Source organism: Larus michahellis, chromosome 15, assembly GCF_964199755.1.
Source record: "Larus michahellis chromosome 15, bLarMic1.1, whole genome shotgun sequence".
Classification (NCBI taxonomy): domain Eukaryota; kingdom Metazoa; phylum Chordata; class Aves; order Charadriiformes; family Laridae; genus Larus; species Larus michahellis.
In genome coordinates this window covers 1,968,893-1,982,223 of record NC_133910.1, presented here as the reverse complement: position 1 = coordinate 1,982,223, position 13,331 = coordinate 1,968,893, and the positions used below count along the sequence as shown (strand labels likewise).

The following is a 13,331-nucleotide window of genomic DNA, read 5'->3' as shown; positions in this document are numbered from 1 at the left end:
GTTGAGTTGTGGGTTGGTTTGTTTTATTGTTTTAATGGACTGCGCTCTTGGTCTTCAAAATCATCCTCATCTCTAAGAATAATTGGCACACTAAGGCAAACCTCCTGTCTTTTGAAGTGTGGTAATAACCAGAAGGCTGGTAGAACTAGAACTGGCTTCCTGCAGCTCCCACGGTGTAGAAGGTTCCCTTGGAAGGTTACACCTACTCCCCCAAAACTGCAGGTGAACCAGCGAGTCGGAGGGGAGGGCCAGGCTTGGATGGATCTCAGGAGCCAGTTAGAGCAATGTGCACCTGGATCTATATTGCCCTGGACTGGTTTGGAGCCATGGGACACAAAGGGGACTTCTAATACTGCAGTGAGCAGAGCTTCATGTAATGGGGGAATCTAATCTCTGATCTCGTCTCAGCTTTGAGTGTCTTTTTCCATATTTTTGATGTAAACCACATTCTTCAAGTTTGCTAGTCTTTTTACCTCCCCGCCAGTCCGTGGAGTAAATTCATGGAGGACAGATGAAGAACTGTTCTGCCTTTAAGATCAAGACTTTGCTTTTGATATTTAGTCATCAGGAGGAGAATGTCTTTCATTGAATGACTTGATACAAATGGGTCTGCGTCAAGAAACAAAATTGGGTTGATGGTTTTGGTCTGGTACTTAAGGCCACTTTATGAAATCCTGCAATAATTCTGTGCAATTTATGGTTTTCAGGAATGCTGAAGAGACGTCTGGGGTTGAAATACCAGCAGCAAGTGCACTGCAGGACGGACTGTATTCATAGCCATTAAGCTCTTGGTTTGCTGTCTATTTTAAGAGTCTGAGATAGCAGGTGGGGGGCTTCAGGCTTGGGTCGACGCTTGTGATCCACTTCTCTGGCAGATCCTTGTCTGGGTGCTTTTCCAGCACGCATCCCGGAGCAGATGCTTTCTGTCCATTCCCTTTCTGTCTGAACTGGGACCTCGCTGGCCTGGGCTCAGGATCGCTGCTTCACCTCTGCCGCTGCAGGGGGTCACGGCCTGGCCTGGGCTGCTGCCTTGCGGAGGGAGAACTGCCGTTTGCCTCTTCACGGGCGTGTGGCATTGCCCAAGCTGCGTCACGCATGGCCTGGGCAAATTTTAAATTACAAATCTAAAGCCTCGTGCTGCTCTTTCTTGAAACCGTCTTTGGCCTTAACTTGGGATCCTTCAGGTTGTCACGAATCATTCTGCCGCTGGTGTCGGCTTCGAATCACAGGGTCTCTGTCTGCCCTTTCTCGTCAGTCGTTGTCCTTCCAGGTCTCTCTGGTGGTAATTCATTTGAGTTCGTTCATCTTTGCAAGATGAAAGTTGGCTGAACAGACAGGCACGTTAAGGGCTAAATAATACTACCAAGTTACGAGGGAGTGCTTTCTATCCAAAAGGTCTAAGCCTTTTCCAGAGGAAGTTGATATTATCTTTTTAATAGATTATGAAACGGAGGCCAATGCCCTCTCTGCAGCCCTTGGGATGGAGCACAGGTCCCCGACACCCACCCCGACACGCTGCTCTCGTCCTCCTTTTCCTTTCATTTGCGTCTCCCAGCACACATCTCCCACGTGGTCCCAGCGCTGCCTTCCGTTACTTCTTTCGGACGAAAGGAAGGAGTTGTGCCCTTTTCTCCAGCACGCATCCTCGGTGGTTTCAGTCAGATGTGTGCTATCACATGGCTTTTCTGGCTCTGCGTGCTGCTCCCAGCCCTTGTTCCAGAGGCGGAAAAACATGCTGGAAGAGTTATTGCTTTTCTCCGTTTTATTTGATGTTCTTTGCCTGTCTCTGCAGAGCCATTTAGATAAGGGGATTTATCAAGCTTGAACTAATTAACCCTGCATGCAGGAAGTCAGAATGGAGTGTTCCAGCTGTGAAATCCTCAGACTTACCCTGAAGCACACATGGGTCTGAAGGAATTTCGCATCTCTTTTCCCTTGTTGGCAAATCACTGTGGTGAACTTTTGCTGTTGCCTGGCCGGTCTTCTCTCGCTAATGTGCCATGAGGGTGGGTTTTTCGGCAGGGCTGCTCAGGAACCCTGATCGCGTGCAGCACAGGGTGTCCCCGCTGCCACTTAAAGGTTACTGTTCTTGGAAGTTTTTTCCTTTATTGAGAGAGAGGGTTGATTTTGAAAGAAATCCGGTAATTTTGCCTGTAGCAAGATGCTTTAGAAGTTGTTGCCAATCGCTTTCTCAGTGCAGAACTGGCAGCCAAAGAGTGACTTCACAAAAGAAGGAGGGAAGCGGCTACCTGAAAGGTCAAGATAGGAAAAAAATGGTTGCTTATTTGACTGCACGGTGAGTTTGTGCCTTCAGAGCCTTAGGTCCAGCGGGTCTTAAGAGATTAGCTATCCAAGACAGCATTTACAACTCTTGGTTTTGGTTTTTTTCGGTCTCTGGCTGTGCTGGGTGGTGTCTGACTGTCTGGGAAGTGCAGCAGGACTCTGATCCCAAATGCGTCCTGCCAGGGCTAAAGAGTGATCCAGAGAGAGCTTCTGAAACTCTGATCCAGGAGAGAGACCTCTCTGAGACACATCTGGAAACAGTGAAAAATACAAGGGCTTCCAACAGAATCCAAGCCAGAGAAGAGAAATAACCTCATGCCTACCTTGAAGTGCCAATCTCTTGTCAGCACCAGCAGAGCCGAAGTGCCGGTTCACATGGGAATCCTCCCATTGCTACGGCCATGAAACTATTTCCCTCCTACGGGAGGGGGTGAAGGGCTGGGAAGGAGGGATGTCATTTAATCATACGAAGATCAGTCACACTTTCATCCTTGTGAAGAATTGCAGTTCCAGATTTAGTATCTCCTTTTGGCACCAAACCATTTGAAAGCGTCTCTTACTCCGTTGCAAAGGTCAGAAGCGCGGGTGATGAGTCCCCTGATAATTCAGCACAGACCTTTCCCTTGAAGGACAAGACCTCTGATAAAAGCGCAGGGTTGCAAGTCAGGAGGCGATAAACTCTAATGGAGATGTTCTTTGCAGCCTGGAAAGGGTGCATAATTTCTATGTCTGCTCGTGGGCTGCTGGGAGAATAACACCGTCTTATCTTTAAGGAGTGGAGTGAGAATCGTTCTGTTAACGTCTATGAAGTTTGCAGAGACATTTGATGGTACATTTTTTCGCTGGAATTACCTGCTTAGGTTATTTTTTTCCTTTCTCCCCTGTGCATTGCTGTGTGAGCAGACCTGCTTGCTTCTTAGTGAACCAGACTGGGGAAACAGAAATAGTCTGGGTTAAGGGGGGGGGGGGAAGATAGAAAGGATTTTGATAGGGTTATTTCAAGGTGGATCGGTTCCCTGGGCCATCTGCGGTGCAGATGCACGAGTAGCTTGTTCCAGCACATGTGAGGCAAGGCGGGTATTGGCAGGGAGGGGACGTGCAGTGAGCGAGCGATACCTTGGGCTGCTCTTGCTGTCAGGAGCGCATGGTTGAACCAGACCCAGGTGCTCTTGGCCTAGTGTGTGTCGACACTGGAAAGACTCGGCGTCACCAGTTCATGTTCTCTCTGCTTTCACTGAAAGCTTGAATCCAGCGTAACATCAGCCCATGTTCATTATGATTTTTACTGTATTTTCCAGATTGCCCGACAGGAAGGAAGAGTCATTTTAACCTCTGGACTCCCATATCAGACTGTAAGTGTTCGGAGCTTCTGGCATTTTTCTGGCGTTGTATCATTGCGTGGTCTGGGATGCGCGGTGTGGCGGAGAGGAAAAGTCAGATGTGAATGCAACAGCTGGCTTGGCTTTTTCATGTTTTCTGCACTAAAAACTACATTAAGGGTCTTGAGAGGTTTGCTGTTCTGAATGACCAAAGCTCGGGTGAGGGTTTTTTTACGCTCAGTAGTGCATCGGTGGGGAGAGCGATTGCTTTCCTTTGGGGGCGGGGGGTGGAAATCAAGCCAAGCAATCCAGAACAAAGTGTTTCTGTTTGGCCTCGCTGGCAGGTGAAAGGCAGCTCAATTCCCATGCTTTTTATCACAAAGATTCTTGTTTACTGACTGGCTCCACACTGACATAGTTTCAACACTTAAAGACGTTTCTTCAGGCTCGGAGGGCAGAGAATGGGAGCCATCAAGCACAGGTCCCGGTGGAAGCTGTGGAGGTTTCGTGTTCCTATAGATACACAAAAAAACCAAAGCAAAACCCAACCTTACCCTCAGCGCCAGATGTTCAGAGCCCTTCACGAGACACACGTCAGAACGCAGCGTTGGTGGGAATATACTGAACCTGTCGAGTCCGCGGTTGCAGTGTTATGGTGCCTGCTGCAGGTCCTTTGCACTTTGGTACTGCCCAAAAATTCATTTGGAGGAGTGCAATTATTCTGGATGAGACACATGAGTCAGAGGCAGGACTTCTTTGTTACAAACTGAATCTAAAAACTCCCAACTACCCAAGTAGCTAGTTGAAGTATTAGCAGAATGTAGGTGGCAAATTTCCTACGTAATAGCTGAGCCCTAAAGAGAACTGTCCCCATGGTGAGACGCCGTGAGGCACGTGCAGCCGTGCCACATTACAGGTTCTTCACCCAGCCTGCGGTTCCTTGAGCCTAGAGCTGGTGTAATGGGTAATTCCGCATCCAGCATAATCTTATTTGGCAAAGTTTTAACTTCAAAGTGCTGTGTAGGAATTGCAAAAGGGAAATAACTGCTTCCCAGTGTACGGTGGTGTCCTGGGAAATGTCTGGTTCCCTTTGTTCCTTTGCCTTTGGTATGCCCTACGTGAGGACGGGGTGGCTCTGCCAGGCTCCTTTCCTTCCATGTAGCTGGTCCCATCTTGCTGTGAGTACTCACCATGTTTAGAATTTAGAATGTATTGGGTGGGAAGGGACCTCTAAAGGGCATCCAGTCCAACCCCCCTGCAGTCAGCAGGGACATCTTCAACTAGATCAGGTCGCTCAGAGCCTCATCCAGCCTGGCCTTGAATGTCTCCAGGGATGGGGCCTCCACCCCCTCTCTGGGCAACCTGGGCCAGTGTCTCACCACCCTCAGTGTAAAGAACTTCTTCCTCATGGCTAATCTAACCCTGCCCTGCTCCAGTTTAAACCATTGCCCCTCGTCCTATTGCTACCTGCCCTTGCAAACAGCCCCTCCCCAGCTTCCCCGTAGGCCCCCCTGTATGTTCATAAAGGCGTGTCGAGAACTTCCCAGTGCTCGTTCCCAGATACAAACTTCTCTGCTAAAAGTGGAACAAACATCGCGGGATGGTCCACATCAGCCACTCCAAATTCACTTGGCCCTGAGTGGCCTCCAGGTGAAGCGGTGTGCGAGCTAGAAGGGTTGAAGTGGTACAACTGTCATCAGCCATCATCCCCATCACTGTGTGCTTTTGCATACTGCGGGTGACCTGGCCAGGTTTCATGTGAAAGCGGGGATTAAATTCAGTTTCCTCTTGCTACCCCTCTCAGCACCACATCACCGAATTAGAAGTTGAAGGAGACCCGCGCAATCATGTTTCATTTATACGTATAAAATGCTTCGGTGCTTCGGTAGTCTCAGAGCTATTGCAGCTTTGGCTAAGTGTTACATTGCCAGTTGTGCTTGTTAGATCAAAATTTAGACTGTAAACACATCCTAACTCCAAATGTTATTTGTAATTAAAACCAAACCAGGTGTATTAGGGAAAAAGCCACGGATCCTGATGCACGGAGTGCTTCATTTATTGTCTTTTACAACTTGTCTTTTGAAGCTCCAGTCCCAGGTAGCAGAAGGAAGGTGTTTCTCTGTGAACTGCTCAGAAAAGGCAAGAGAACAGGCCCTGCAGGTTCTGAAGCACTTCAACGTTCAAGTGTCCCTGGCGGATATCTTCAGCCGCTGCCAGGTAGGACAAGGCTTGTTTGAGTTCCAGTTCCTGCCGGCTCGCCGTTCCCTGCACAGCAGGCGCTGCTTCAGCTTCTCGGGTCTTGCACTTAGTGTCTCGTCCTTGGTTCCCAAGATTTCTGCTTGAACTTTGGCAACAGCTTGCAAAGCTAGGGGAGTTGTGAGCGCGCTAACATCCGTCACAAGTGTTGATGGCTGAGTCAGAAGAGCAGAGGCGCTGCATCTGCAGCGTGCTAGAAACGCTGCTGGTTTTCTGATTTTTGGTACTTGGCATGGGTTTTGGCATCGACGATCACGGTTATGCTCTCTTTGTTGCTGTGTTCTCTGTCTAGGACACATGCTGTTTTAATTATAAACCATGCTTAATTATGGCTCTGCGATTCTGATAACATTTAATTACTTTAATAGGAGGATTTTTTTTAGGACTGTGTTTTTTTCAGAAGCTATTAGGTTAATTCATGTCCATGCTAGTTGATGACTCCGGATTGTGTTTGGCACTGGGTATCTGTGGATTGTTTTTAAGAAGAAATTTTAATTGTGTTAGCTCAAATCTCTGTCTCTTCCAATTTCACTCTTGTATTTGTTACAGTAACACGCTGAAACCTATCCCTGCATAAACCAACTTGCGACTTCACCCTCTCTCATCTTATCAGTGTTTAAAGAGAAAAAAAGAAGAAACTGCAAATCTGGCTGGAAAAGGAGCTTTCTCTTAGGAATAAACGAGCCAGCTGAACGCTTCGGTGGAGTCTGGCTCAGGGCCTCTTGGTCGAGCTCGTGGGGTCTCCTGGCCTGGTGGGACTGCAGGGGCGGTGTAGGAATAGCAATGGCTTCTGAGCGAATGCTCCGGGGAGCATTTCCTAGACCTCTGCTTATATCTGATGTCGGTTGTTGAAACCGTATCTGTAACTTAGGGAGAAAAGGAGAGTCGTCCAGCTGTGCAGGTTGTCTGGAGCGGAGAGTGACGTAACACCGTGCAGATTGGATCGACATAATACGGGCTGATCTTGCTGCAGGATAAACGTATATATTCGGATATAAGATACTGCGTTCAGTCTTGTGGTTTTATTGTTCCGAGAACAGATTGCAGTTGTTACAGAGTGACATGCTGGCTTCTTCGCTATTGAAAAAAAAGCCCTTGAAAAAAACCTTGTGGATTCTCCGATTCCCGGAGATCCCATAAAATAGCAGTGTTCTTCCTGGTGGTTGTTGAAATACCACAAGAGTAAGCACACACACACACAAAAAAACCCCACGCTGCAGAAAACTCTGTGATATCTGTAATAGATGCAGAAGGCTGTGCAGCATGCGATATAAAACTGACCCCTTGCCCATGATCTGGAGTCTGGAACTGTTTAACTATACGGCTTTTTAGTACGTGCTGTCTTAGTTTACAATATAAATAGGGGTAATCAATCTGGCTAAGAATATATACTAAGTGTTCTCTTACTTCCAGGAGAAATGCCTTCCCTGTAAATTGTGGTGGTAGAACAGCTGCATCTTTTATACCGCTCAGCATGGGAAGATGCGATTATTTGTCAAACTGCTCTGCGTTCGGAATCACGTACTTACCTACATTTAAGGCTTTGGCGTTCTGGAGCTGATTTTGTTCAGCTGTCCTCTACAGACTGTACGAGTTTCACTGGTGCTCTTGTTCGTGAGGAGAATCCCAGCTTTTCCAGCCGCCCGTCTGCAGGCGGTTTGCCGGCTGTGCGGCGCTGCCCGTGCCGGGGGCAGCGGGGCGGGACGGAGCGTGCTGCGTACACGCAGGGACTATTCACTGCCCGCGTCAAAAATGGCAAATTTCTGCTTTTACGAGGGTGCTCTGTGGCCACTGCGGCCGTGAGAGACTTCAGCACTTCATTTGCGAGTTCTTTCCAAAACGTCCTCAGTCTCTGCAAACCTAATTGGGCTTAATTAGGATGCAGGCTAGATCCTTAAACTGCCCATCGGTGCCCTCCACGCTGCCTGCTCTGGGCTTTGAACGGGTTACAGACCCCGGGGCTCCGCCACCCCCTTGCAGAGACGTGTATTGCTGTGGGTGAGGAGGGTTTGGCGGTCCCTGCGCAGGGGACCGATGGTGGCGAGGGAGCTGGGCTCCAGGAACGCCCAAGAGCTGCCGCCCACGCGCTGGGCAGGGGGAGGACGGGTAACACCTATCCGTAACCCGGGCCACTCTCCTTCCTCGCCTTCGTGGAGCTTCGGTGTGGCGCTGCGGGGACGGCAGCGGGGGACGGCCCTGCCGTGCTGGCGGGGCGCTGGCGATGGGTTATCGGCTGCCATCAGCTGCAGATAAGCGTTTTGTGTGTGTCGCAGGAAGCAATGTGGCATCCTGCCTGCCTCTCGCTGTCTGGGGGAGCAAGGGCTTGTTTTGTCTCTTGGGCTTCTATTCTGTAAATGATTTGAGTCAATATGTCAGCAAATATTGTTGCTGTAGCAATTAATGCGTGTAGTGCAGAGCACACGGTAAAAATAGGTCCCAATTCAATGTTGTGCCTAAGATTGCTATAAAATGTGTTTCCTCTGTCAGCTCCCTCAGCAGGGAAAGACGGTCTCTCTTTTGCAGATATAAAGAATGGACTTGCTTTGTAACCCTGCCAAAATACTGCCTTTTTCTGTTAAAACAATGGCAAATAGCGGTTACCTCTGACTTAGCGCAGTGAGTGCACGGAGGATTTCACCCGTGGCTTCTCGGCATTTCTGCTTTCCGTTGTGCTGGGCTTCGACGTGGTTGCTCTGGTGAAGGGCTCCAGAAATGGAGACTGCTGCCCGCTGCCTTGCTTATGGCCCAGCGTGGTCTTCCCGTTGCATGTGTCTCTCAAGTGACGCATCTTAAGGATTCTGTGATGATCATGGAGAAGCCACCTGTACCCATCAGCTTCAGCCAGGCCTGGTGTTGCCTCCGGCGAGGAAGGTTTTAGGGGATCTGAGTGGAAATAAGATGAATTCTGTCTTCTCGTGCCATGCAAAAAAAAAAACCCAAGAAGTCATACATTTCCTAGCCTTAAAATCTTTGAAATAAATCCATTCCCACTATTTGAAACGCAAATATCTTTTGTCTGTCAACTCTGCACACGTTTGAATATCTTGTATACAGCTTTTCTTCTTTTCAGATGTCCAAAAGTAGCTCCTTCAGAAAGGGGGGATGTGCAGTGGGTGCCGAAGGGTGTTCTCAGATGATGGAATCAGCACATTGGTCCCTTACAGTAGTCAGGAAGATCTTTGTGGAGCTGTCGGGGGCTGTTGGGAGCAGCCTCAGGGTCAGCTGCCAAACCGGCCTGAGTGGAAGATGAGTGGTCCTCTGCTCAGGGCAACTTGGAGGCAGTTCTAACACAGAACTTCTTGCATTTAAGAGAGAAAAAACCAAAACCTGCTAAAGAAGGTGACCTACAGGATGGCTACAGTTATGGATACGAACGTCTGACACCTGGCTTGTTTTATAGGGGGTTGAAATTTGGCTTCTCTCACAGGCTGGTCCATTCAAGGCGGAGGTTATCTCCCACCCCTCCTGGTGCTGCGGCCACTCAGACGTGGTGTCCGTGCGTGGGACGTGCCTGCCTGCTTTGACACTCGCCTGCGGCCTGGTGGGACAGCAGGAGGACATGAACTCCGTTCCAGTCTCCTAAGGAAACACTGGAAAGTGGCCACGATTTGGCAGACGTTACCCGGATGACCGACTTGGCTGTTTCCATCTTGCTTTTCTGTGCCGCCTGACTGAAGTCCCCTCTGAAGCGGGCGCAGCCCGCAGCCTGCACAGTGCCTCTCCAGCCACTGCTCTGTCTCGGTGAGCCCCACGTATCCCGGGCAGTTTCCCCCCTTTGGCTAAGGTATGGTGTCTGTCCTAGCCGGCTTCTTGGTAGTGAAAAAACACTTGTGTCGAAGAAGATAAATTCAGGAACGGGGCTGGCAGCCCCCGGTTGTGAGTAATGCTGCGCTGTGCGGCACCGACAGGGTGAAATTACGGTTTGAGTGGTGATAAACTGAGGAGATAAACAGCGTGAGTTGCTAGCTTTAAATCTTTATGTCGCAAGTGTTTGTCACAACGGTTTGAAGGGAAAATAGTGTGTTCAGTGTTGCACGGGATCGCCGATAAACTATTCCTGTTCTAGGAGAACCTCGTCGTTAAAGGTTTATGACTCTGCCGTAAGATCCTTGGTGGTGTGAGGCTTTGCAGACAGATTTGGGGCCAGGAGGGCCTGTCCGTCTTCAGAAAAGCCGAGCTGGGCTTTACTTGCAAGCGGAACTGCTGCTCGGCTCAATTTTGAGTCCGAAGCTTTGCTCTTGTGGAGGGGAGGGAGTGGGCTGGGGACCCGTGTCCTGCGGTGTGGCCGTGCCACCTCCTTGCCTCCCTTGGGCCCCTCTTCCCTTTCCCACCCTCCGTTTGACTCGACCCTTTGGCCCTTCAGCTGCCCGGGGCAGGGACCCTGTTGGAACAAAACCTACCGCAATGGGAGGCTGGTCCCAGGTGAGGCTTCCAGGCTTTCCTGCCGGGAAAAATGATGGCAATTATATCCCCTGCAAAAATAAATATTCTCGGAGAAAAAAAAGAAGTCTCAGGCCGCAGCTGCAGTTTCTGCAACCGAACAGCCCTGCATTTGTTATAGGATTATCTGCAAATTCAAATAGGTTGTCTCGTTCACTTCACTGAATGCTCTGATCCTAAATAAGCAAATTACATCACCTATTCTGATGTCCTGTTTAACTTATGACCTCAGCCTGAGCGCTGCAGGATGTGAGAGATAGCTGCTTTATTTCATTGTCTGGAGATCTGCTATCTATTTCCCCCCCCTTCCCTGCTCTTTTGGTTTCAAAGCTGCTCACCCCAGCCTTTCAGAAAGGTGTTAGCATGGGATTAGGAGTAGGCGGGGAGCAGGGGGGGAGGAAGAGAGGAAACCACCATTTTTTTTGAAATTAGGTGCAAAAGTGTTCTAACAGTTGCAGCGAATGTTTCTGGTTTTTTTGTGGTTAAGGTAACGAATTTCATTGCTGCAAAGCTCATCATGCACAAGCTGATTTACGCAGAGGGAGCCCAGTATGGAGCAATCCATTTAGCAGGGACAAAGAAAAGGACCTTATGATTAGCTGAAAAACCCTGTGCTTGGGGCACTTTGCGAGAACCTTTGAAGCCAGCCTGGGAACTCTGGCAATATTAGTCGATAATTAGTAATATAGATCCCTCAAGCTGTCGTCTAGGTTGAAAATGTGCATGTCTCTCATGAGCCTCTGTCACACCAATCTGATCAGCAGGCTTTTTTGTTCCTTTTATGTGGCTTGCTCTGTCGGTCCAGATGATGATGAGAACTGCCAGACATCATCTTTCTCACTAACTTGTGAGCCGAGCAGCTATCTCCCTGCTCTAGCGAGTCATGGAAGTGGCACCAGGGCAATTTCGTTTTGTGGTCACCTTTCCTGGCCTGGGCAACAGTCGTTTCATTCTTTTAGATGCACCACTTGTCCTTCCCCCATGCGCAATGAAAAAACATTAGAATTTAAAGGCGACGTATTTCGTAATTTTTCTGCTCCAGCAGACAGCGAGGGATTTGTCTTGAGGGGTTGCTTAGGACAAAAAGCATCTGCGGCTGAAACGGGGCTGAGGCGGTCATCAAAGAATTTTGGAAATGTCAGTTCCCAGAGCCCACGTTTTCGGCTTTTGAGATGCCTTCCCCTGAGGTAACATCGTGTCCCTGTTTGCCTCCTTTCAGCCCTTTGGAAAGGGACGTGTCACCAGGTACATGAAGAATTAGAAGGGTCATGCGCGCTGGATTTTGTTGACTTGGGAATGCTGAGGAAGAGAATATCATTTTGAAACCCTCTGTGGTTTAATAAAAGGTTCATCCATAGGATGCAATTTGTCAGCGCCTACAGGTCAGGAAAACCTGTGATTAACAGCATCTGTGGTTTCCCCAGATGTGTGGTAGCTGCTCACCAGCCCTGAACCCAAACCGAGAGCTCAGCCCTGTGCCTACCCACTACGTAGGCTGTGATTTCTTGCTTCAGAGTGCGATTGTTCAACGCAGAGGGTAAGGCCCTCTTAATCTTTTTGTTTATCCTGGGCTTGGCAATTTAGATGTAATCTGCGCCTTGTGCTGCTGAGGCTCTGGCCAGGAAGCACAGCTGGTATTATTCTGCCTCTACAGACGTTGTTGAGGGAGCGAATTGACCTCAAAAGGTGCTTGTCCCGGGACTGTCTGAATGTGAGCGTTCACTCGTGAATGCACCTACCCCGCCGCAGCGCTCCATTCCCGGGAATGGCGCTCTTTTGCTTTGGAGCGGCTCTACGCGACAGTCGTTAAATGGCACGAGGGGTTGCAATAATTTTCCGAGGCAAATTGTGCTCCCTTCGAGTCTCCAGTTGGGTTGTAACTTGCTGGTCTCTAAGGCTTTTATCAACTGCAGTGAGACCTCTCGGTGAGCAGCCACCGCCATGTGCAGGGACGTGGGGACACGCTTAAGCCCCATCCGGTGGGGATCCCAGCGGGAGCTGCGAGCCCCGGCTCGTGGGTGCGAGGCAGGAGGGCGGGCAGCGTGCCATCCATACCGGCTCCACCACCCCACTCCCGGGGGGGTCACTGGCACCACGCACGGCTGGGTACAGCACCGATCCCGTAAAACGCCCAGCCTGTGACTCGCTCAGCGGCGCGCTGCTGCCCGTGCAAAGCCCGGAGCCCCCCAAAACAAGGGCTCGGCTGGGCCTAATTCTCAGCAGCGAGCCCGGACAGTGCTGCCTGGTTCCCACAGACTGTACACTTCCCTGCCAAGATTTCAGTATCTTCAGAAATTCAGTGGAGCATGAAGGTCACAGCAAGGGAAGAATGACAGCCTGAGACTTTTTTTTTCCCCTTTCACCAGCTCGGAGCAGACTGTTGTCTCTCTAGCATGTTGACTGTTTTCATAGGGTTAGCGTGAAGTTTATGTTTTACACAGACCAGTGGAAGTCAGATATGGGAATGCAGCAGATCAGCTGTGTTTCTTCAAGGAAGACGGTCTCATGTTGCAGAGTTTCTTTCTCAGTGTCTGCAGAAGCTTGATTTCCAGTGAAATTTCCTTTAACAGATCTTTGTCTTTAGGTTCTCTTTGCGGACGTATGTGAGAGACTGTACCCGAGGTTTCGGTTTGTGTATTTATTTCCTTTCTCTTATTTTCACTTACAAAGCTGCAAGCGGATATTAAACTTCGGGGTGGGGGGGGTGGGGAAGCTGTTAATTTTCCACGGTGTTATGTATTACGGTGCTCAAAATGATGATGCCAAATTAGCCATTAGAGGTCAAACCTCAGCTGACAGCAAATGTTTTCTTCTGAGGAAGTCATCTTTACTCCTGGGAACCAGTTTTGTTCTCCTGGGCTAAATGCAAGAAAGGTATGAATGTGTGTTTTTTTCCTGGAGGGCAACACTAGCTGGAAAAATGCTGGTTTTAGCCAGTGGAAACAGCACAAGCAAACAGCGATTGGCAGTGAAAACAGCACTTGTATTTAGACTAGCATAGAAAAGAAGACACAGTGTAGTGCAGAGTAAATG

General features: G+C 49.3%; 1 protein-coding gene across 19 annotated transcripts in view; it reads left to right on the top strand.

Annotated features, from left to right (window-relative positions):
- EXD3 (exonuclease 3'-5' domain containing 3) overlaps window positions 1-13,331 on the top strand; it is a 305,064-nt gene that overhangs the window by 161,098 nt on the left and 130,635 nt on the right. For 18 of the 19 annotated variants that reach the window (XM_074609092.1, XM_074609080.1, XM_074609089.1 and 15 more), the window contains 2 exons: window positions 3,582-3,635; window positions 5,688-5,819. In XM_074609092.1, the coding sequence (XP_074465193.1) occupies window positions 3,582-3,635; window positions 5,688-5,819 (186 nt within the window). Of the gene's footprint in view, window positions 1-3,581; window positions 3,636-5,687; window positions 5,820-9,285; window positions 10,329-13,331 lie in introns of those variants that run through there. The other variant, XM_074609095.1, reaches the window with a different exon arrangement.